Source organism: Plecotus auritus (assembly GCF_963455305.1).
Source record: "Plecotus auritus genome assembly, chromosome: 8".
NCBI lineage: Eukaryota > Metazoa > Chordata > Mammalia > Chiroptera > Vespertilionidae > Plecotus > Plecotus auritus.
Genome location: NC_137782.1, coordinates 134,772,579 through 134,794,983, shown reverse-complemented (window position 1 = coordinate 134,794,983; position 22,405 = coordinate 134,772,579). Strand labels below are relative to the sequence as shown.

At 45.6% G+C, this 22,405-nt stretch overlaps 1 protein-coding gene across 1 annotated transcript in view; it reads left to right on the top strand.

Annotated features, from left to right (window-relative positions):
* Positions 1 to 14,043: 14,043 nt before the first annotated feature.
* Positions 14,044 to 22,405, top strand: part of MEIS1 (Meis homeobox 1) — a 132,419-nt gene continuing 124,057 nt past the window's right edge. The window contains exons 1-6 of the mRNA XM_080684461.1: positions 14,044 to 14,390; positions 16,259 to 16,485; positions 18,319 to 18,460; positions 18,969 to 19,019; positions 19,810 to 19,860; positions 21,288 to 21,434. Coding sequence (XP_080540587.1) covers positions 14,379 to 14,390; positions 16,259 to 16,485; positions 18,319 to 18,460; positions 18,969 to 19,019; positions 19,810 to 19,860; positions 21,288 to 21,434 — 630 coding nt within the window. The 5' untranslated portion in view covers positions 14,044 to 14,378. The remainder of the gene's footprint in view (positions 14,391 to 16,258; positions 16,486 to 18,318; positions 18,461 to 18,968; positions 19,020 to 19,809; positions 19,861 to 21,287; positions 21,435 to 22,405) is intronic.

Genomic DNA, 22,405 nt, shown 5'->3' with positions numbered 1-22,405 from the left:
GGTCCCCAATTGGCGCAAACACACAGATTAAGAGGAGCTCTACACTCTACCACGGAAAGGTCAAATTTCGCCTGGGATAAGGAGAGAGAGAACTACATAACCAGACACCCGGAGAAGAGAGACCATGGGGAGACAAAGAAACAGCCCACATATGAAAGAAAAGCAGGCATCACCAGAAAAGGAAGTAAGTGAAATGGAGGCAAGCAACCTGTCAGAGAAAGAATTCAGAGAAATGGTCATAAGGTGGCTGAAAAGAATGGAAGACAAATTTGACAATATGAGTAAGAATCAAGAGGAAATGAAGAAGAACCAAGAAGAAATGAAAAATGACATCGTTGCTGTAAAGAACTCAATAGAAAGCATCAAGAGTAGACTAGAAGAAGCAGAGGGCCACATCAGTGAGCTAGAAGACAAGGTAGGAAAAAATACCCAATAGCTTCTAGAAAAAAAAATTAAAACATTTTTATTGTTTTCAGAGAGGGAGAGAGAGATAGAAGCATCAATGATGAGAGAGAATCGTTGATCGGCTGCCTCCTGCACACACTGGGGATTGAGCCTGCAACCCGGCATGTGCTCTGACCGGGAATGTAACCATGACCTCCTGGTTCATAGGTCGACGCTCAACCACTGAGCTACGCCGGCTGGGCTGGGCTGGGCTGGGCATTTGGTTCTTGTCATGTCAAGGCCGTGGTTGGTCCCGTGTAGTCATGATTGCTAGTAGTGCAACATAGCTGGGAACTTAAACATGACTGAGTGTAACCTTCAAAGCAGTGGTTTTCAGAGCATTGGAAGCTCAACCACACTCCTCATGGTGCTGGGATACTGATTCAGAATCATGGTAAAGTGACAGTTATTAAAAGAGTTGTAACTATCCATTTTCAACTTTGTGGTTTCTAAGTTCTTAAGCATTCTGGTTGTGCTAAGGAATGCTTTTTGGTTTTCGTTTTTCTTGGTTTTGAAGATGGTCAGGTGTTTATGTTGTTTCAATAAATTATTATTTTAACTTAATTCCATGTTTAGGAAAAAAACAAAGTAGAACAAAAGCTTTCAGCGAATGGGGTTTGGTTTGCTGATATCTGTAACCACTATTAGGCATAAAGAAATTAAATATGTGTCTAAATTACCTCTTGCCCCACAAATTCAGTGGACAGTGCTACAATGAAAAGGCAGATGTGAAATCAGGGAGCTAGAAAAGGTGCCTCCAAAAGTTGCCTGGCCAGTGGAGCAAGGATTAAGTGTTTCAACCTCTAAACCACACTAAAGAATATCCAGACAAAATCTAATGGTAACAAAAATAATCCTATGCTTTTGACATCTCTTTGTTTACTTTAATTCTTTCAGGTGTAACTTTCAACAAAGACCTAAGTTGTCATTTTCAAACTTAGAGAGTAATATCTGGAGATTACAGTGCCTGAAGGTACTAAGGAATTCTTCTGACATTTGATTTCCTTGTCAGAAGAATCTCAAAAAGGGGGTCAGTTGAGAGTGAATAAATTTAAAAAGAACTCCAAAGTAGAAGCATTTATATTTTCCTTCCCTAGAATATAAAGTAGGAGAGTTTCAGATTTCAGTGTTTGGAAAGTTTTTATGAGACATTATTGTCATTTTTATAGAATGGAATCTAGTATACTTTTCAAAAATTGCTTATTACTAGCATAAATTTGGGCCTTACAAATGCCTAAAATTATAGTGATTATATTTCAAACTGCTGTCTTGTAAGATGAAAGCTCTATATAGCTCACTAATATCAACAAGTTTGCAGTTACAAGTACAAGATACAATCCCACTTTAAACACCAAAGCAGACTTGTATGATATTAGTGTTGATTTCTTCCTAGAATGTGTTGCTTTTTTCCTAATCATGACTGTTCACTCCTTTCACTTCTGATTGCCTCTTAGAAGTAGATCCTGTTTAGAACATGGCATATTGAACAGATAAAGATGTCCTTAGTCTTTGCTTCCCAAAGTGAGGCCAAGATGATTTATACCCGAGCAAACTGCTTAAAATGTATTAGTGCATTTGTTGTAGTTTGCATTAGAAAAAATACAAAAGAAATCCTATAACAAAGTTTCACTTTAAAATACACTTATGTTTTATCTTGGGTGAGAGTTTTGTGTTGTTTTTAGGGACAAGTAAACAGCAATTCAGAGGACATTAAGACCAGGCAAAAACCCTAAGGCTGGATGCAAATAGCTGAAGTCCAGGCAGAGAAACATTGCTTTAGCACTGCCTTCTCTAATCCAACTCCAAAATATCAACCTCTTTAATACTTACTATGAAATAGGTATTATTTTGATGTCCTAGCAGTAAACATTTTTGTTCATTAGGAAGCTACACATTTTCTGCCTAACTTTATGATACAGAATTACTAACTACCAGAATCTAAAGTATACTTAGAGAACAAATTAATATACTCATTTCATCTTGCAGGTGATACTTTTTTTCAAATGTGCCTTAGTGAGCTCATTAAAATTTGAACCCAAGTGTCCTAACTCTCAGCTCTGCCACCACTCACCACCACCACCCAGAATCCTGGCTAGGAATATTTGTCTCTGCCAAGAGCTTTTTCTAATATAGCCAGCTTCCAAAATCATTCTTCAGTTTCAGCCTACAATCACTAAATAGTTGCAAATACAGTAATATTTTATCTGGAGAAATTCTGTTTATAATTAGTTTGCCCTCCCCCTTTCAGCTACGTGAATCAACAAGTATGTAAGAAAAATGCCCTGGGCTTAGCACAAAGACTAAGCTAGGACATCGCACATTACTAAGTTTTAAACCTCAAAGAGTGTTAGCTTATTTTTGCTAATACTCAATAAGTTAAAAAAAAAAAATCAGGAAACTCCACCAAGTTTTCAAAAACTAAAATAAGTGTAGATTACTGCAAATAACAAGCCTACAAGCAGGTTTTCTGTATGAAACGCCCAAATCAGGACTATAATCAAGGTAACAAAAACTTTTAAATGAAAGGCTAGAAGTAATTAAGGAAAGAAATAAGAGGGCAATAAATAATTGATTTTAAAGGCAAAAATTGAAGCTAAAATAAAAATACTTCAGAATTAAAAGTGGCTACTCAAAAATGTATCTTGCCCATCAAAGTTACAGGATGTCTTTGTCAAGGGTTCCGAAGCCTGGGTCTTGGTTGCAGTGTGGTACAGGGAAGCAAGGACAGAATTGAAACCTAAACATCCCAATGGGCTGTTATGTCTGTTTAGACTCCAAGAAACTCCTTCTCACATCCTTAAAAGGCAAGCTGCTGAGGAGGGACAGAATTAGAGGGGATGTTGTTTTTAATCCAGGGGTAAATAAGGCCTTGAACACCCTTACTTTTGCCCTGGAGGTGACCTGGGCCAGCCTTCTGCTTAGGGTCATTCAGTCACAGGAAGTCATGCCAAAGACTTGAGTTGTTTATTTGTTTGTTTGGGGGATGGAGGTTGAATGGAGAAAAGCAAAGCCTAGGAGACCTTAGCACCACCAGCACCAAATCCTATCTGTCCTTGCCCTTCTTCCTGCTGCGTGGAAGGTCTTCCACAGGTCAGCGGGCTCCCTGCCTGCTGCTTTCCTCAAGGGGCTCAGTGTTGGAGTCAGTGTTGGTGTAGAGGGAGGAGGGAGGAATCACCACCCAGCCCCACACTCACACAAGATTATTAACTTCACACACAGCTGCTTCCAACAGGAGACATGTGGTAGGAAAGGCTTCTTCTGTGCTTGGGTTTTTTTTTTTGGTTTGTTTTTGTTTTCATTTAAGAAATGGAATAGATAGCCCTAGCCGGTTTGGCTCAGTGGATAGAGCGTCGGCCTGTGGGCAAAAGGGTCCTGGGTTCGATTCCGGTCAAGGGCACCTACCTTGGTTGCAGGCTCCTCCTCAGGCCAGAAGCCTGGTCAGGGCTCCTGCAGGAGGCAACCAATCGATGTGTTTCTGTCACATCGATGTTTCTCTCTGTCTTTCCCTATCTCTTCCGCTCTCCCTAAAAAGCAATGGAAAATATATTCTTGGGTGAGGATTAAAAAAACAAAAAAGAAATGGCATATATAAAAGAGAACTTTGAGACATGCAGAAAAGAGAGAGAAGAAATTGGATAGGTTACTTAACCACTCTGGGCCTCAGTTTGCTCATCTATGAAATGGGCAAGTGGAACTAGGCCTTCACCTAACCCTAAGAGTCTCTGTTTCTCCAGGAGGGGAGGGGCTGTGAAAAGTGGGCACAAGACAGAGCAATCACCTTGCCCTACTTGTGCTGGTGACTGGTACTTCCAGGGCAGGAAGGTCCTTTCTGGGGATGGCCTAAGTGACATTTGGAAAGAGGTTGGTGGTGTTTGTCTCTAGCCTTAGTGTTCCCACCCCATCTCTCTCTCTCTCTCTCTCTTTCCTTTCAAAGGGAATTGTTTGTCATTGAATTTGTGGAAGCACAAATAGCTCTGCGGAACTAGTTGGGAAAGTCAATATGCAATTATGCAAAAGTCTGTAACAGGCTCCCTAGGAAGCAGAAAGCAGCACTCGGGAATAAAGGGCGCGTTTCCCCTTCCCTGGTGAGGCCGGGTGAGCGGAGGCTACTTCCTTGTGTCCTGGTGGCGGGCAGGGCTGGATCAGGTTCCCTCGGGTCGGGTGTCCCCGACTTTGTCTCCGTTTCTGCCACTTGCCATCTCCTTCTCCCTCTCTCCGTTTCTGTCACTGTTACTCCGTGTCTCTCTCCTTTCCTTCCCCACTCCCAACCTCTCACCTCTCTCTCCACGTCAGCCCCCGTCGCCCCGCCGCGCCCCATGCTGAGCACCGGGGTCTCCGCCTCCTGCGAGGTGTGAGCGCGCGCGGGGCGCACGGAGCGGGCGGTGCTGCAGGAGAGGCCGGGCGTGCGCCCTTCCACCCGCGGCAGCTGGAATCCCCGCGGGAGAGCAACCGCCCGGGTCCCCACGCGGGGCTCCCGCGGCTTCTAATCCCACCCGCGCACCTGAAATAATAACTTCGCCCACAAGCGCGCGCTTGTTCCAGTCCTTACCAGGGACCGCCGCGGCCGGAGGGGGCATTCGGGGACCCGGGTCCCCAAAGGCTCCCGCGTCCCAAACCGACTGGCGGGGCACACCTGGGCCCGGAGGAGGAAGCGGGGAATGGGCGGCACCCCAGGCTCAGGGCCACCCCGGGGAAGAGCCGGCCGGGAATGGAGGCGAGGAGCTTCCAGAATTGGGCTGAGAGGCGAGTGGGGTAAGCCGGAGTCCCCAAGTCCAGAAGGGAGAAAGGCGCCCTCGGGTGCTCGGCCCCAAGAAACTGAAGACAGGCCGGTGTCCCCGAGCCGCGACGCCCCGCTCCGCTAAGCGGGTCCCCGTACTCCGCGCTGCCACCCTGCGCAGTCCCGGCTTGACCCTCCTTGGTCCCGCAGATGCTGAACCCCAAAGAGAAGATAGGGTGTTGTCAAAATTGGCGGGGGATGGGGCACAGGCTGGAGAGAGGCCTTTTCATCATGCGCTCTTCCCAGATATTTCGGGGTCCCCGGAGAGGTTCACGTTCCTCCAAACAATCTCCTCCCTCCCCGCCCCCCACCGCCCAGCCAGGTGTGAGCAGAGCCCGCGGCCCCCACCCCGGGGTAGTGTATCCCGCCCGGACCCCCTTCAGGCCCGGGGAAGTGGGCGCCTGGGGTGGGGTGCAGGCAGGACCTGCCTTTAGGTGGCTCTGCGCGCGGGGACCTGGCACCCCGACATGCATGGGCGACAAGGATAGCCCAGCTGAAGGGTCTGCTGCGGGAAGATCGCGCTCATAAAGAGTCCCGGAAGTGGCATCCCATCTGCCAGTCGCTGAAGTTATCCGGGCCGAGCGCGCGAAAGAAGGGGCGCCACTCCGGGCTGTGGCTCAGTTGCGAACCGATTTGTTTGCGGTTCATAGTCGACTTCTCCCATTAGTTACACGTTTTCAAATGGTCCATTTCTTGCATAAATCGCCTGGAAGAGGGAGAGGGAATCATGATTTTTAGCAAGTATACCACAGGCTGACGTTAATTGTTTGAAAAAGACATGGAAATATGATACTTACTTTTCATTTTTAAATAAGGACATGGAACACTATGTTTTCAGATACCCACCAGGCGTCCTTCAGCTCCTGGTCCTTTCCTTCGCTGGGTCTCAGGCTACTAGAACACTTTCTGAGCTGCAGGAGGCCTTGGATGTTCTTCTCATTCATTAGCTAGCTCAATGAAATGTTAAAATATTTATTTTTTGAATAATTAGTACGGGTTTTTTTTGTGTGTGTGTTTTTGTTTTTGTTTTTTGCCTGAAGGTTTTCACAAAATATGCCCCTTTATCCAGTGGAACATGAATGTTTATCATGACCAGTCTGGCCCATCCTGTTGCTTCAAAGATAGATGTTTGCACTTGGTGACCAGAGAACCTTCTCCAGCTCTCAGTACTTCCACTTAGGATGTACCATGCATGTGAGGACTGGTAATTGGTTCCTGTAAGACTTTTCTACATTTTCTAGCTATGGTTAGGAGGGCCTTGTTGCTGCTTTATTCTGGACCAAGGGATCCAAACAGCATCTCATTAAATAACCTTTCACAGTCCAGTTGATGATGCTCAAGTTAAGGAGACATGGTCCACCACTCCCACCACCCCCTCTGCCACACTGTAGCACAACTGAAAGCATCCTGGGGTGTTTTTTTTTTTTTTTTTGTTGTTGTTTTTTACTCTGCAACATAAGCAGTCTCCCTGCTTTAATGAGTCAACATCAGCCCAAATCCTCTGCTATATCTATATTTAATACAATATGTTAACATCATTCTGACACAGTGCCACATCATTTGAAGCAGATCATTGAAGTATATTTATGCATCAAGAAAATGTCCTAAAGCTGCCTCCTTTTCACTATTAGGTTATTATTAAAAGGCACCCTAACAACTAGCCATGTGCTACTAGGTTATATTAAAATTCAATAGGGAATTTTAACTTCAGAATAGCAGATGGACTGTTTTAAGAGTCTTGTACCCAAGTCTATGTCTGTTCCACCAAAATCAGCTTGACTTCTCTATATTACATTGGCATTGGGCTTTGTTTATATTTTTCTTACACAAAATCACGTCTGTGTGGTAATTATGGTTATTCAGAAACTATGTCAATATTAGAGGTCAAAGTTAGCTCCATGCATTTTTTGTATGAAGCTTCCATAATACGAGGGCTCTATAAATATTTTTGAAATCATAACCAAAATGTATACAATATTTTTACATGTTTAAGAGAACATCAAACAGCCTCTGCTACATAAAAGCATCTGACTGTGAATTTCACCCTCACTTTTTCTCACATGTGGTCTCCAAGTGAAAACAGTAAAGTTTCATGTTTTTATCCAAGATTGCCAAAAAATAACTGCACTAAAATTTTTCTAATTACCAACTTCATTTCTCCCCTCATAAAAGTACTCTTCTGGATTATTGAACAATATCATGTTCCAAATTCCAAGAATTAACCTGTACATCCTGGATTACCGAGGCGGTAGATCCATGTAACTTGACTGTCAAGCCAATTCACACTGAGAGCCAAGTAACCACCAATATTGTTTTTCAGAGATGCTAAGCTTGTCCCAACATCCTCTTTTCTCTCTCCAAGCCAACACACACACACACACACACACACACACACACACACACACACACACAGAGAGAGAGAGCTGTGTAAAATGTAGGTGTTAGCCTTGTGCCTTAATCAAGTGGTTGAGGCATGCCTATAGTTAATATAATGTCCTAAACTTGGATTTGAAGATTTGAAGTCACGAGACCTGTACTCTGAGTCTAAATTAGGTCGCATGTCCTCTCTTATTATTTACCAGTAGCAAGTCACATCTCCCTTCCCACCCACTCCCCACCCCCAACACTGGACAAGAGAAAAGTTTAAATCATAGAAGCTGTAGTTTTTCCATTGTCCAGTAGACGGCACAAAAGATCAAGCCTTCAAATGCTGAACAATCCACCAAGGCTGTTTGGTTTAGTTTGGAGTGTGTTTGGCTATGTTGTTCATTTTAAACAGCCAGCCAGCCAGTGTTGTATCTGTGAAGCAAAGCAGTATCTCAAACTTAAGATAACTCACCAAGGTTTTGAAAGGTAGTGATAGGAAAAACTTTTTATATTTATACAACAAAATGCTGCTTCAGATAATGCACCGTTATAAGTGAAGAGTTCATAGTGAAGTAGGATTGAGAATTTATTTAACAGTTACCTTTAAAGAAATTAAACTGACATAAATTACAAGGCATTTCATTTTTAATTATCTTCTAATGGCTAAAGAAAATATTTACAATATTAACCTTAAAAATTATAAGTTGGAATTCTGCACGATGCAGCTATGCTATGCTATGCTTTTTATTAAAGTTAGCATGTAATTCAATCCAGAAAACTAAGCATTGTATTTCAAGTGGACTTAGATATACATGAATATGTAATATGCAGCTGAGAAGGGGAAGAAATTCTCTAAAAGTTTTGTGAATAGCTTTTGGAGGATATACTGGAGGATGAAGCCATTAGACATAGTTGAAACTTTGCCTCTCCTAAAACAATGTGTGACTTTGGCTAACATTTATATTTTACTAAAAGGCTTCTATTCCCCTTTTCATTCTGCAGACACTCTTTCTGTAGAAGTGGGGGGAGGGTAAAGTGTGGGCTAATAACTCATTTCCCAGTTAATTTTATAAAGAATTTATAGCACTGTTTAGAAAGTTTTAAGACAACCATAAATTTTATTAGGAATATTTTATTAAGCCCTCCATTTAATTAATAAAAGACCTCTATAACTTCTGAAAATGTCAGAGCTAGTAATTATGTTAACCAGTGTAATTTTCCCCCCTCTAGAGACCAAAGCGTTTTAATGATTTGAAATAGAAAGATAGTAAGGAAAACACCCCCGCCAACACCACCCACCCCCACCACTCTTCATTTCTTAACTTTTGCATTATCCAGTCAGAATATAGTGACTTAGGTATTTTCCTGTGGACAGTTGGAGAGCCTAAGCTGACCTCTCATTGACTTCTGAACTGGTCCCAGACATGCTTGGTTTTCTGAAGCAAAATGCAGTAAACAAATCTCCCAGTTCTTACAGCTTTAGGGCACTTGATTAACATCTTTCCTAATCCCCTCAGTTAACCCCCTTTCATATCACCTAACCAAGTTTCTCCATTTGATAGACCTCTGAACAGTTTATTTCAGTTTCCTCACAGCCATTCATTAGCTTGGACTTCTTGGTACCTTTCTCCTATCACACCCAGCCTCTTATCTTCAGCATTCCTCTATTATCTCTACTAGATTTTAAATCTATTTTCTTTAAACTGTCCTTCCCGCCTCTGAGTTCTGTTTTTTGAAGTGTAAATGCTAATGTGGGGGTGAGATGGGGAGGATGAAAGTTCTTGAAGTACCGGGGGCCCCAAGCCACTGCACCCCAGGACAACCAAAAGACCAAGACCCGATCCTAACAGTTTCACAGGCATCTAAAAGTTAGGTGCCGGATGATAAACGCCTACATTCTGTGAACACAGCTGCCAAACTCGATTGATTAACAGGCTTTTGTTTATTCTGGGCTGGCAAATACACACACATTTTACCTTAAGAGGTGCCTCTTTAATTTCTGTGGGGTTTGGAGCTGATTCATAAGTGTGAACTTTTGGGACAAAAGCCTAGATCTTCCCAAAGGCACAATTCCTTATAGAAGAACCGAAAATGAGAAGGGAGTTCTCAGTTAGGACTGTACCAACAGCCTAAAGGGGCAACACCTACTTTAAATGCCTTCTTGCAAGAGGGTGTAAACAATAGAGACCTAGGCCCCAGCCTGCCTCTTTAAAGTCCTCCTTCTCTATATTTGGGAGGATACTCTGGGTTAGGAAGGAAAAGCTGACTATGGAAGGCCCAAGTGCAAGAACCAGTGGCAAGTGTCAGAACCCTTCTACTAGGCCAAGTTTTCTCGAGGTAAAAGTGCTATTGCCTTAAAAATCAAGTGTTTGAAATAAGCTAAGGATGCATGCTGCCACATCACAGGTATAAATGTGGATAGTAGTTTACTACCACCATTCCTTTACCTTTTCCTCTTAATAGGTGATTAATTGCTGCTCTACTACAGCAGGTTTTTTTTTCTTTTTATGGCTACTAGATTGCAACTCTAGATGTCCACTGCGCAATTTCTCTCAGCAAGCCCCGACTGTAATAACTGTTTGCTAATTGTAAAATCCTTATCCAGAATGAGGTTTGGGCAAACAATTTGTACAACTGTAATTACACTGTAAAAGTGTTTTAGTCCCTTGATTGTTCAGAATTAATCTCATAAAGGCCTAGGAGTAGCAGTAAGTTTACAGTTATAAATGGAAAGGTGGGGGGGGGGGAGAAAGAAGACACTTTTCAAAACTAGTAAGTTTACTTTAAGCCCACACACAAACTATTTCTTTAAGAAAAATCTGTGTGTAGGTATTTTAAAGTGCATTTATAAAGTAATCTGACACATCATGGCAAAATAGTCTGCCTAAAGTTTTGAAATGTTTGGTTGTTTGAAAAGGAGTGACTTACTTGAACCTTCTTTTTTCATCTCTGCTAGAAAACAAAAGAAAACATTTACCAGAAAGCAACAATAAAAAGTTAAGTATGTATATCCCCAAACTGGCCTTTTCCAAATTTGAGAATGTGGCTGCAGAGTTGAGGTAACTCCAAGCTGGTTACCTAAGGCTTGCCGGAGAACCCCTAGGGCTGTTAAAAGTCTACAGTCATCGAAATGTATTTCGCAGGAAATTTCTCTGAGTTAAATTATACTTACACAATTTTCCTCACACTTCATTTAAAGATCATAAACGTAGATTCGCCCAAGTCAAGGTTTTGCTTGACACCCCCTCCCCTGGCTTCCCCCTATGGCCAGCGGCGCGGATGCCTGGCGGGCCTGCTCCTACCCCTGCGAGCCGCCTTCCGAAGGCGCTCAGGTATTGGCCAAAGTCGCTGGGCTGGGGTTCGGGAAAGGGCTTGCAGGCTGCCGGCCCAATTTGGGTCTCTCTGTAATCGTAAAAGGATTGTGTTGCCTGCCCAACCAGAGCAGCTTCCCGAGAAATAAACAGAGAAATCGCCTTCCTGAGACCCAGAGGTTCCATCTTGGCCTGAAAGTCTGTTTGCAAGTTCACAGAGGGTTGGGGAGGATGTCAGGCAGGGGCATAAAGGCGCTGGTAAGTCACCTGGATCCCCTTAGCTTTGAGACGCAGGCCTGCCTTCACCTCCCGCGTGATGAGCCTGTGGCAGGGCGTTTGTGCCAGAAAATTCTATACATGTTGGCGATGGAGAAAAGTACAAGACCCTAAAACGAGACAGAGAGAGAGAGAGAGAGAGAGAGAGAGAGAGAGAGAGAGAGAGAGAGAGAGAGAGAGAGAGACTCTAGGGACGGGGGGTTTAAACAACGCTCGGATCTCTTTGAAGGCAAAGCGCATCTGAGGCTCTGGGACGAGTACAGTGAGGAGCGACTGGTGTGCGGGAAGCTGGGTAGACTCAGCTGCTGGGCTTTATGGGAACGCCACTACCCACTGCTGGGGCGCCGACTCGCGCACAGTACTGAAAGAAGCAATAGATGTCGCTTAGGGAGGCTACGTGCGCTCGGTGGGACCTGATTCCAGACCTCTGGTCGGATGCTCGCCCTGTGTCCCCTGCTCCTCCAGAGCCCTACTCTCGGACTGAAGCAAATTCTCTTTTAGTTTGAGCTTGTTAAGAGTTGGCCTCAATACATTTTAGAGCTTCTAACCTTTTCCAAACAATCTCTGGGACAGGAACCCCCTGATCGGTCTCAACTCTTCCCCCTAACAATGCCCCCCACCGCGCACCCCCCAGTTTGGGGTGAGGTTTCGGTGTGCAGCTGGCGAGGCGGGTTGGGGTGGGGGCGGTGGGGCGAGGGGCTGGCTGCTTTGGGGAAGTCAGCCTTTTAGCCACCATCAGGGCGGGAATCCCGACTGGCAGTTTGCATTCCAGGCAGATCGAAGCTCCCTGCTGATCGATTATTTGATAATTGATTTTCCCCACAGCCAATGCGGGGCCGCCTTGGCGGGAGCGCCTCCTGATTGGCCGAGCCCTCCTCTACCGCTGCCTACCGAGATTTGGGTGAGTTCATTTTCCAGTCGACCGCAGGGGGAGTTTTCTGCGAGGTTTCAGCTGCAGGGAGGGGGAGAAGATCTTGCTCCGAGCCGAGCGAGCTGCGAGCCCAGCTTGGAAATGTGAGGTTTCTAGCCCGCGGGTTGAGCTGCTGAGGCTTGAGCCATTTCGGCAAATCAGAGTCGGGCCGGCTGAAAAAATAAAAACGAAAATAACATCACCAAATGTAATAAAGGGCAAGCTTAGAGTGGGAGAATAAAGAAAAGGAATTTTTAAAGCCAGAGAATAGGTATTTAAAGGGAGAAAGTAAAAATCAGTGGCTGGTTGTAGCCTCAGAGTTATGGGGTAGGGGCAGCTTTTTGTCTGAAACCTTAGCTTTTGATGTGGATGTCTTCGGCGCTGGGAGTTTTCCCTGAGCCGGGTTGGAGACAGGAAAGTGGAGTGGGGGTGAGATGGGGAGGAGAAGGGGCTGAGGAGAGGGAAAAGCTGAGGGCGCCCGGTCCCTTCAGGCCCGAGCACGGCATCAGCCAGAGCCCTTCGGCGCCTCGAAGACAAAGGCGGAGCGGCTGTAGTCCCACCCGAACGCACCGGCCCTGCTGCGCCGCGCCCTGGGCGCACCGCTGCTCCGCCCGGAGAGGATCTGAGAAAGAGCCTCCCTCCCTGCGGTGCCTGGGCCCGGCTCCGCCCGCGAGGTCTGGGCTGCTCCGAGCCCGCGTCGGGTTTCGCTTTCCGGCGATCGTAAATAGCTTGGTGTTTGTAAACAGGCGCTGGGGGCACATTCCCGGCTCTGAGCTCATTGTTCCCTCCCTTCCTCTCTCACTTCGTGCAGGACTCCGGGGTTGGGGGGTCTCCAGAGCTACGAGGTGGGGGCGTCCAGACCCCAAAGTGAGAAAATGCAAGCATTTCCTCTCTTTGGACCGAGAGTCTACCTCTGACAGCAAAAACTCTTAAGCTGGATCTGCAGACAGTCCCAGCCATCCCCACCCCACGTTCACGGGACTCCTTAGCAGAGCCTTTCCCAGCCTTGCTCCCGCTCCTCCTCCCTGCTCCCCTCTTGACTTTTCGACTTGGGAGTCTTTAGTTCTAAGAACCCGGTACTTCCTCATCACCCCCTTCCGCCCTGAAAAACACTGGCAGACCCCAATCATTTCGAGGAAAGTCATGAAGTCAATGCCCGGAGCCCCGTGCAAAATGACTCCCGCCACTGCCTGCCCCGCATTTATTCCCAGTTTATTTCAAGCATCGGCTTTGGGGAGAGAGTCTGGAGGGGGAGGGAGAGAAAAGAAATCGGAAAATAAAACCGGTGGCCGGGATCTGCTGGCCGCGTTTGTGCGCGTGTGCCCGGGGTGTGTGGGTGTTTGTGCCTGGGCGTGCGATTTAATGGAGCGCCTCTCTGCCTCTCCAGTGCGGCCAGAGCTCGCTTCGCGCACCCACCCCTGCCGGGGAGCCTACTTGCTGCAGCCCAATGCATTGTGTAAGACGCGACCTGTTATGGCCACCACTACTTCCGGGTTCTAGCATTCTGGTCGGAATCCACCTCTCCGCCTGTGCAACACACACTTTACACACGCACGGGGACTGCAAGCGGGCAGCATCGATTGTGGCTCCTTTAAGACAAACTCAGACAGACATTTTTTTTTAACCCTCCTCCTCTAATCTCCCTCCAGTGCAGCAGTTGCAAAGAGGGAGAGAGAGAGAGAGAGAGAGAGAGAGAGAGAAAGAGAAAGAGCGAGCGAGCGAGAGAAGAGAGAAACTGATTAGGAATTAGGACTGATTCAAGGGAAGCGAGCGCTAGGGCTTTGTGCATTTGAATATTAACATTTGAGGTGTTCTGACCAGAAGAAGACAGAGCGGATGATCATTCATTCACCACGTTGACAACCTCGCCTGTGATTGACAGCCGGAGTGGCAGAAAGCCATGAGATTTGGTAGTTGGGTCTGAGGGGCGCTGTTTTTTTTTTTTTTTTTTTTTTTTTAAACTGATTTTTTTGGGGAGAGAAGATCTGCTTTTTTTTTCCTTTCTTTTTTTTTTTCTTTTCTTTTTCTTTTTTTTTCTTTTTTTTTTTTTTTGCCCCCGCTGCTGTCTTGGAAACGGAGCGCTTTTATGCTCAGTGACTCGGGCGCTTTGCTCCAGGTCCCGTAGACCGAAGATCTGGGACTAATAGCTCACGTTGCTGGAGACGTTAAGGGATTTTTCGTCCTGCTTTAATTTTTTTTTTTTTCCGGGGGAGTTTGCGTATTTGTTTCCTTTCACACTGGCCTTAAAGAGGATATATTAGAAGTTGAAGTAGGAAGGGAGCCAGGGAGGCCGATGGCGCAAAGGGTACGTATTAAAAAAACAACAATTGTGGAACTCAAATGTGAGATTAAATTGAAACGTGGCTGAAAGACACTGCTAAAAAGTTTCCTTTTTTTCCTCTCTGTCTTTCTGAATGAGGCTCCTAAAGCCGTGGCCTAAAGTGAGAGTATTTATTCTGTGCGTTTGTGAACTTATGTATGTTACATGTTAATTAGAACAGTCAAGTTTTCTGTAGATTCCTAGCCAGCATATATATATAAATAAAAATACAAGCAGGGGCAATCATCTGGTTAAAAAATAAAAAACAAAAAACGCTAGAAAGCTAATGCTATGTGAGCATTCAGAGAGCAAAAGTTTAGAGCTATTTTTAAACTAAAATAGACAGCTAGAAACTTCTGATATGTTATTGATTATGTTCATCTTCAATACCATTAGAAGTATTTACCTATTTAAAGCCAATAACTTTGTCATAGTACAACTTATTGGGGGTCAAGAAACATTCATCTTTTAAAAAAGCAATTTTAATGTGCATGGATTTTTATGCAAGGTAATACTTAGAAAGTTTATCTTAGACAGCCCTGCACTAATTGGATACTTAGCACACAGCTACTCACTTTTAAAATGCAATACTAATTTCCCCAATATTCCTATTTGAATGGAAATGTAGTGATAGTAAAGTGAGACAATGACAACCCAACTGAGGTAGTTTCTTAACAGAAAGAGGGGCTACAAAAAGCCTTCCCTGCATAATTTGTGTCCTGGCCTCAAAGCCCTGTTTGCAAAAGAAAGTTACTAGGCTGACACATTTTTTTTTTCCTCCTTTGGTTCAGGCAAATGTCAGCGTTCTCCCAAACTCTTTTCACACCTCTGGCTCTAAGGAGATGAAAGTGGCAATTCCTCTTTTCTTTGAAAATCATTTCACTCTCGACGCCTTCACATCTTGAGGGGGAAAACACTTGCCTGGAATGAACCAATGAGAAAAATCTAAATAGCTAAATTTTGCACACAAAAATAATGACAGTCAATCTGAAAGTAGTGTTTCTAGAGGAGGAAGATGGTAGGTTGCATGTGCATTTGCTACTGAGTTTGCTTTAAACCTGATGAGTACCATTTGCCTTATTAACTTCTAGTCTGGGAGAAAGTTCTGAAGACTAGAGAGAATAGAATAACTAACTGTTCCAACAACAGATTTCCTTTGCTACTGTATTGGGGTGGAAATTGCCCAATTCTAAATTCAGCTGTAAGGTACAGGAAAAACTACTCTTCTCTGAGTTTCACTTAGAAGGGGGCCAGTTAGTTTTGTATAATTTAGGAGAGTTTGTCTTAGAAAGCAGAGGAAATGTAGTGTCTTACAGGACTGCCTAACCTCTTGCTGGCAGGGAAATAAAGTAAGAAGCCTGTCTGAATTCACGTGCTTGGTGTAGCTGTTCCCATCCTAACGTGTGTGTGTGTGTTTTTTTTTTTAATTCCCCCTGATGAAGGGGCTGTGAAACTAGGCGGGTTTGCTGCACTGTCCTGGCACGTTTTATTATTGTGATTTTGAGTTTCCTCCTATGGAGACATGCATGTTTTACCTTCCACCCTCCGGGAGAAAGCCTCCCTTTCTTTCCTTCCTTTCTTGCTAAAGGATTCTGAATTTCTGAATTAGTTGATAGGGACACAAGTTAGGGCATGACCATTCATCCTAGCCGGGTTTCACCGAGAACCCTAGAATTTTTACTTTAAAAAAATATTTTTAGATTTAAAAAATCTCAGCTTTAGAGATGCAAGGCCACCGAATTCGAGGTTGAATGATCCAGCTGGACTGACATTATATAAGCTCCCTGCCCTGCCGGTTCCCCCGTGGCCCGCCTGGCCTTCTGAACCTTGTTTCTCTCCTGTTTGTCATGCAGTACGATGATCTACCCCATTACGGGGGCATGGATGGAGTAGGCATCCCCTCCACGATGTATGGGGACCCGCATGCGGCCAGATCCATGCAACCGGTCCACCACCTGAACCACGGGCCTCCTCTGCACTCTCATCAGTACCCGCACACAGCTCACACCAACGCCATGGCCCCCAGCATGGGTTCCTCCGTCAATGACGCTTTAAAGAGAGATAAAGATGCCATTTATGGGTAGGTACAATGGGCAGCAGGTTAACTAGCTGAGACGCGGTGCTAACCCTGTTTCCCTTTGCCCTTGGTAAGGGGAAAGCCAGAGCTCTCTGGACTGGAGATACAGTACTTGGTGACTTTTCATTCGCATTGCATGGAGGATTTGGGGAGGCTGCCCGCCATCCCGGACGCCCCCCTCTCCATGCGCGCTCCGCCGCTGCCCAGCGTCTGGCTCTGCCGAGGCTGTGCCTGGGAAGGGGTCGCCGGGCAGGAGAAATTGCCCAGAGGTCCCTCCTCTTCTCTCAGAGGGTTGGTGTCCCGGCTGGAAGCACAGTTCTGGGAAAGCGTTGGGGGTTACTAACCGTAGGCGCCTTTGTGTTGGAAGGAAACTTTTAGTTTCAGGGAAAATCTTTTAAGCCACTGATTGTTCTGACTTGCTAAGTTTACTCAGCAGCCCTATGCTGGCTCTGCCACCGCACAATAAAATGCAGGAGGACAGTTGCAGGTCAGGCAAGGGGAACAAGCTTTGCATTTAGAAAGTTTGACCACGGTAGTCAAGGTAGTGAAGGAGAGGAGCTGGGTCTGGATTGTTACAGACATTAAGAAACTTCTAGTCGTTTTAATACTTTGTGATCCCAGGTGAAACCTGCAGGATTTAGAAGTAGATGCGGGGTGCTATGGGCCCGTGTTGTTTTCTGACTGCGGTTCCCACCGTTTTCTGCCGGCCATTCCATCAGACACTGGACTGGTAAAATCCTTCGAAAGAACCTTGTGCCTACTGTGTGCTGGTGAATTTGGGGACCTCTTTTGACTTTGCAGCAACTTTTATTGCATCTATGTACAAAAAAAAAAAAAAAGAATCATGCAACACTGACCCTCCCCAGCTGCACAGCCTTTCTGCTTTATTTTTCTGGTCCCTTGTGCGATGGGCTTGTTTAAATCCCAGCGTTCTCTCTGCAGCGTTCACTGCAAATGGTTTAGGCTCTGGGACAGAACATTTGGGGAAGCTTTGAAAAGGACCCCAAACTGTTAAATTCCCAGCTGGGCTGTGAGAGCTAATAAAAGACTTGAGACACCTCCTTGGGCATTAGAAGAAGCTTTTTTCTTTCTTTTATGGGCTGAGATAAGCGACATCTAGGCCCCTCGCAGTACTAGCTGCCTTGCCATTCCGCAGAGACAAAATGAAAGGCTTTCTGGCTTTCCAGCAGGACCATTGGCAGGAACTTTCTTTTGGGGGTGGTGGGGGCGATCGGCGAAGGTAGGGACAACGTGCACGGAGCCGAGAAGGCGCCTCCTTGCTCTCCGAGGGCCCCGGGGTGGGGATCGGTAGGTGCAGCCCCCTGACAGCCGGTCCCGAAGCCTTGGAGGTCCTTTCCCCAAGTTAGCTGAGCGCCTGCCACCGAGATCCCAAGGCTGGGCTCCGCGAGGCCGCCTCGGAGGAGCCCATTGGAACGAGCTCTCCCAGCCCCTATGCCCAGCGCCTTTCTCCGGCTCCGGGTCCTAGATGTGCAGCCGAGGGACGAGGGCTTGTCGGGTGGGAAACTTAATTCAAAATGGCTGCTGGAACCGCTTGGGTTTTATTCTTAGCAAATGTTACCAATTTCTCCGGCCAGATAAGCTGAACCGATCCTCAGATACGGTCCGTGGCGTAGGGCCTCCAACTTCGGGGCCCTAAGAGGAAGGGGAGGTGAGCAGTCACCTGGGTGGGGGGTAGGGGGGAGGAAAAAAGTAGATGACAAAACCAGGGAGGGGGTCCCTGCCTCCAGCTCCTCCGGCTGCTTTTCTTGGGCGCCCTTTTCCCCCTGACTCGGGACTAACCATTGTGTTGTTTGTGACTGTTGTATTTTCTTGCAGACACCCCCTCTTCCCTCTCTTAGCACTGATTTTTGAGAAATGTGAATTAGCTACTTGTACCCCCCGAGAGCCAGGGGTGGCGGGCGGGGACGTCTGCTCGTCAGAGTCATTCAATGAAGATATAGCCGTGTTCGCCAAACAGGTCAGCAAAATTAATGTTTAAAAAGTAAAGGGGGAAAAGGGAGACCTCCCTTCCCCCCCACCCAGCACATTTGCAAGAGTAATTAGCCACTAGTCCACCCTAGGCCATGCCTGTTACAGCTACCCTGAGATTTCCCTCCTGTAGAAGTGTCTGCGGGGGGACTGAAAATCGCCCATATCCATCCCAACTCAAGCTCCATAACCTCATGTAGAAAACTCCCTTTATAAAAATAAAATCACAAACACCATGCGCTGCAGCTGCTTGGACTTGGTGAGCTGAGCAGCCTCCTTTAGAAGCGTAGCTGCTGGTAGAAGTCACCCAGAGCTGGGGGCTTGTTTTCGGCTTGAGTCTCATTCAAGTGTGTTTGCGCGGGACGAACTCGAGTCCCTCCAGGAGGCTACATCCTGGCCCCGACAGTGTAATGAGTCAAGAAAGTAGGGAGGCGACCAGATTTCAAATGTTTGTTTTCTCCCCCCCCCCACCCCTTTCCCTTCTCACTTATATTTAGATCCGTGCAGAAAAACCTCTATTTTCTTCTAATCCAGAACTGGATAACTTGGTAAGAGCGGACCCCAACTCACCTCCCTCTGCCCCCCCGCCCCTCAGCCCCCCAGCTTCGCTTTGAGGGCCCTGAGGTTTCTAGACCGGTCTGCCGGCCGCTGCAGGTCTGCTGCAAATGTTTCTGTCTACGGACAAGCGGTCCGGGACAAGATCCCCGGGAAATAAATTTTTCTGGAGAGGGGCCGGGCAAGCGGCGCAGAGAAACGCGAGCTTTTGTTTTTTATGACAGCCGGGCAGCGCAGCTCTAATCAGCGCGGGGATTTATCTCCGGGCCTGTCAGCGTGTGTGCTTAAACTTTGCAGACTTCCCAGCCCTCAAAGTCGCCTCAGGAGGGGCAGCAACCAGGCAAGAGCCCCCTAACCACCAGTTTGCCTGAAAGGTGTGCAGAAGGCAGCAGAAAGTTTGCAGTGCTAAAAGCCACAATTTGGGGACTATTTTGGCTATTTTCCATGCACACCTTCCAAGGAAACATCTAGTCCAAGGATGTGGCCCTTTGGGAGTGGGGAGGAGGCAGTGGGGCTGAGAAAGGGGAGAGAGCCATGGGGGAGGAGAGTGTTTATGATCCCCACTTAGATGCTTTGTTGTTGTTTTAGCTATTTCTTTCTCCTTAAGAAATATAAACCTCTAGATCGTACCCAGTCGCCGCTATTAAGTTTTAGTGTTATTGCCATAAATCAAAATAACTCTATTTACTGGGGGGGAGGGGGTGGGCTGGAGATGCTAGAGCTGTGACAGCCAATTTTCTGTAAACTAGGAATAGGGTGTTCATTCTTTTTGTGTCTTTGCAGATGATTCAAGCCATACAAGTATTAAGGTTTCATCTGTTGGAATTAGAGAAGGTAATTTCTCTAGCCTCTTTTTCTTTTGCCCCTTTACCCCCAAACACACAGGATGGGGGAGGGTTCAGAATGGCTGAAGTTCAGGCTTCTGAAACATTTGCATAAATGTCTTTCTTTCTGGTAATTAGTGTCAAGGCCAATCTTTGCATCCATTTCTCTTTGCAGTTTAATTACAATTTCAGCCACTAAAACCGGGATCACAAACGCCCTAGCCTTGTATTCATTCTTAATATCTTGCTGGCTTTGTATAAATAGTTGCAATTCTATGCAACCCCCTTGATGTTAAGAATGCTTTTGTGAGTTGCTTCACAGGTTATACCTTTGTGGCCTCTTCTCTTCCTCTTCTTCTTTTTCTTTGCTACCTCTGAGGGGGTGGGGGGAGTTTTGTTTAGTTTTAGTGAGTTTCTGCAAGACAGTCTGAGAGAGCAGCAGGTCAGACACAGAGGAGAGGCCGAGTGGGGGTTGGGGGGAGCGGACAGGGAGTCTGGAGGAGGTGGTGGGAAAAACACATTAAATGTTTTGCAGAGACAAAGCAGAGTTGATAGTTGCGTCAGTTTCTTGAATCTGCAAATCCTGCACACATCCCACCTTCACACTCAAGAAAGGGTGTGGGATAATACAATTTTGCTAGCTGTTCTATAAATCTCAGCAATAAAAACTTAATGCATTGTAATTCAAACTAACATCAAATCGCAAGCACACTGGGTTTCTTGTGAATTTTTGCATGTCAGTGATGACTGGGGCCTGTAAGAGACCACTCCACTTGCACCTAAATATTTTGAAGCAATCTTTTTCCTTTTTATATTTAAAAAATGAATTTGATACATTTTTGTGACTGTAGGTTTTTTTCCATATATTATTAATTACTGGGAATTTGATTTCCTTTTATTTTCCAAAGGAACTATCCTAAAATATGCTTCTTATGGATAGAAACCCTAATTTAAAATATTATAGGGACTTGGGTTGTCAGGCATATATCCTATGCCACCACAGTACTGGTCCTTTGAATATATATATAACATATATCCCAAATTACATATAGATGCATTTTTCCTTAGACATATTGGAAAAAGGACCTATGATAAAGTAACTGGATGAAATTAAATAGTTTACCTTAAATGTCACCCACGCAGGTCACCTCTCTAATGGCCACAGCCCTGGAAGCAGATGAATTTAACACGGGTGTTGAATATGTTGTAGCCTGTGAATCATCTTGTCACTGTCAATTTTCTGGGATATCTCTATTTTGCAAGAAAAGAAAGTTATTCCTAATTCTGGATGCGTCTGGGGGTCTCTGGAGGACAATTGCCCTGTGTTTCCCCTGTTTGGAAGTTTGGATCTCACAAGGGGTGGGGTGGATTGCACTTGTCAATGTCATTTATACCCTCTTGATTATATTTCCATTTTTTATTTCTGTCATAATGTAGGTACACGAATTATGTGACAATTTCTGCCACCGGTATATTAGCTGTTTGAAAGGGAAAATGCCTATCGATTTGGTGATAGACGATAGAGAAGGAGGATCAAAATCAGACAGTGAAGATATAACAAGATCAGCAAATCTAACTGACCAGGTATGTGCTTTTCAATTTCAACATCCCTGGAAAAAAAAAATCTGTATGCATATTGCTTGCTGGGTCACTACCACCTCCTTTTATTATTTGCATATGATTAAGTCCCTTTTAGATACATTTCCATCGAAATGAAAATTTTTGAATAATGTGGCTATTATTGCTTCATTAAGGCTGGCTCTGGGATTCGACTTGGAGAGATGAGCTTGCAAAAGCTTTGCCTGCAAACTTGACCTGTTTCTTGTCGCTTTTAATTTTTGTCTTTATTTTATTTACCCTCTATCATAATGGGAGTGTTAACTGCCAGTGACTGCCTCTGATTGTAGGGCTTTGTTCTGGAGCATTGCCCCAACCCCCCTTCTATCTTGCAGAAAAGAAAAGAGTATGGTCTGCTTATTTCTTATTTTATTAGGAATAAACCCAAGATAGGTGGTCTAAGAAAGACAGCCAGGGTTTGAAATCTAGCAAATGCTGGCTGTTTTCTCCCTGTCTATACGGTTCATTAGCCTGTCTTGTCAGTTTTCCTCGGCCGAACGCTTCTAGACCTCACTGAACATTGCTTTGTGCAGTGCTCGCTGCAAGCTCGCCCATTTTATTGTACTTCATAGACAAAATAAGACCAGGCCGAGGGTATACAAACAGATAAATATGGACTTTTCTCCTCCACCTTTCCACTCATCCTCCAGCTGGTACGTGCTCTGGGCCCTCTGGGTTGGCAGCTTTTGGAAGTGTCAGCATCAGGGCACCTTGGTGACTCCCTCGGTGTGGCGGGTGGGGAACCTCGCGCCACCTTGACTCTCAGCTGCCGGCTTTGGCTTGTTTAGCCCCCTTCTCTGGCGTTCTCCTTCCAGGCCCTTCTTCTGCTGCGTTGCTAAGTGGGGACCACTTTTATTTGGACTTGGTGTGGGTATGTGTGTGGCGGATTTCTCTCCCTCTCTCACTCCAACACCACTGTTTGCTCCCAGTGTCTCTCT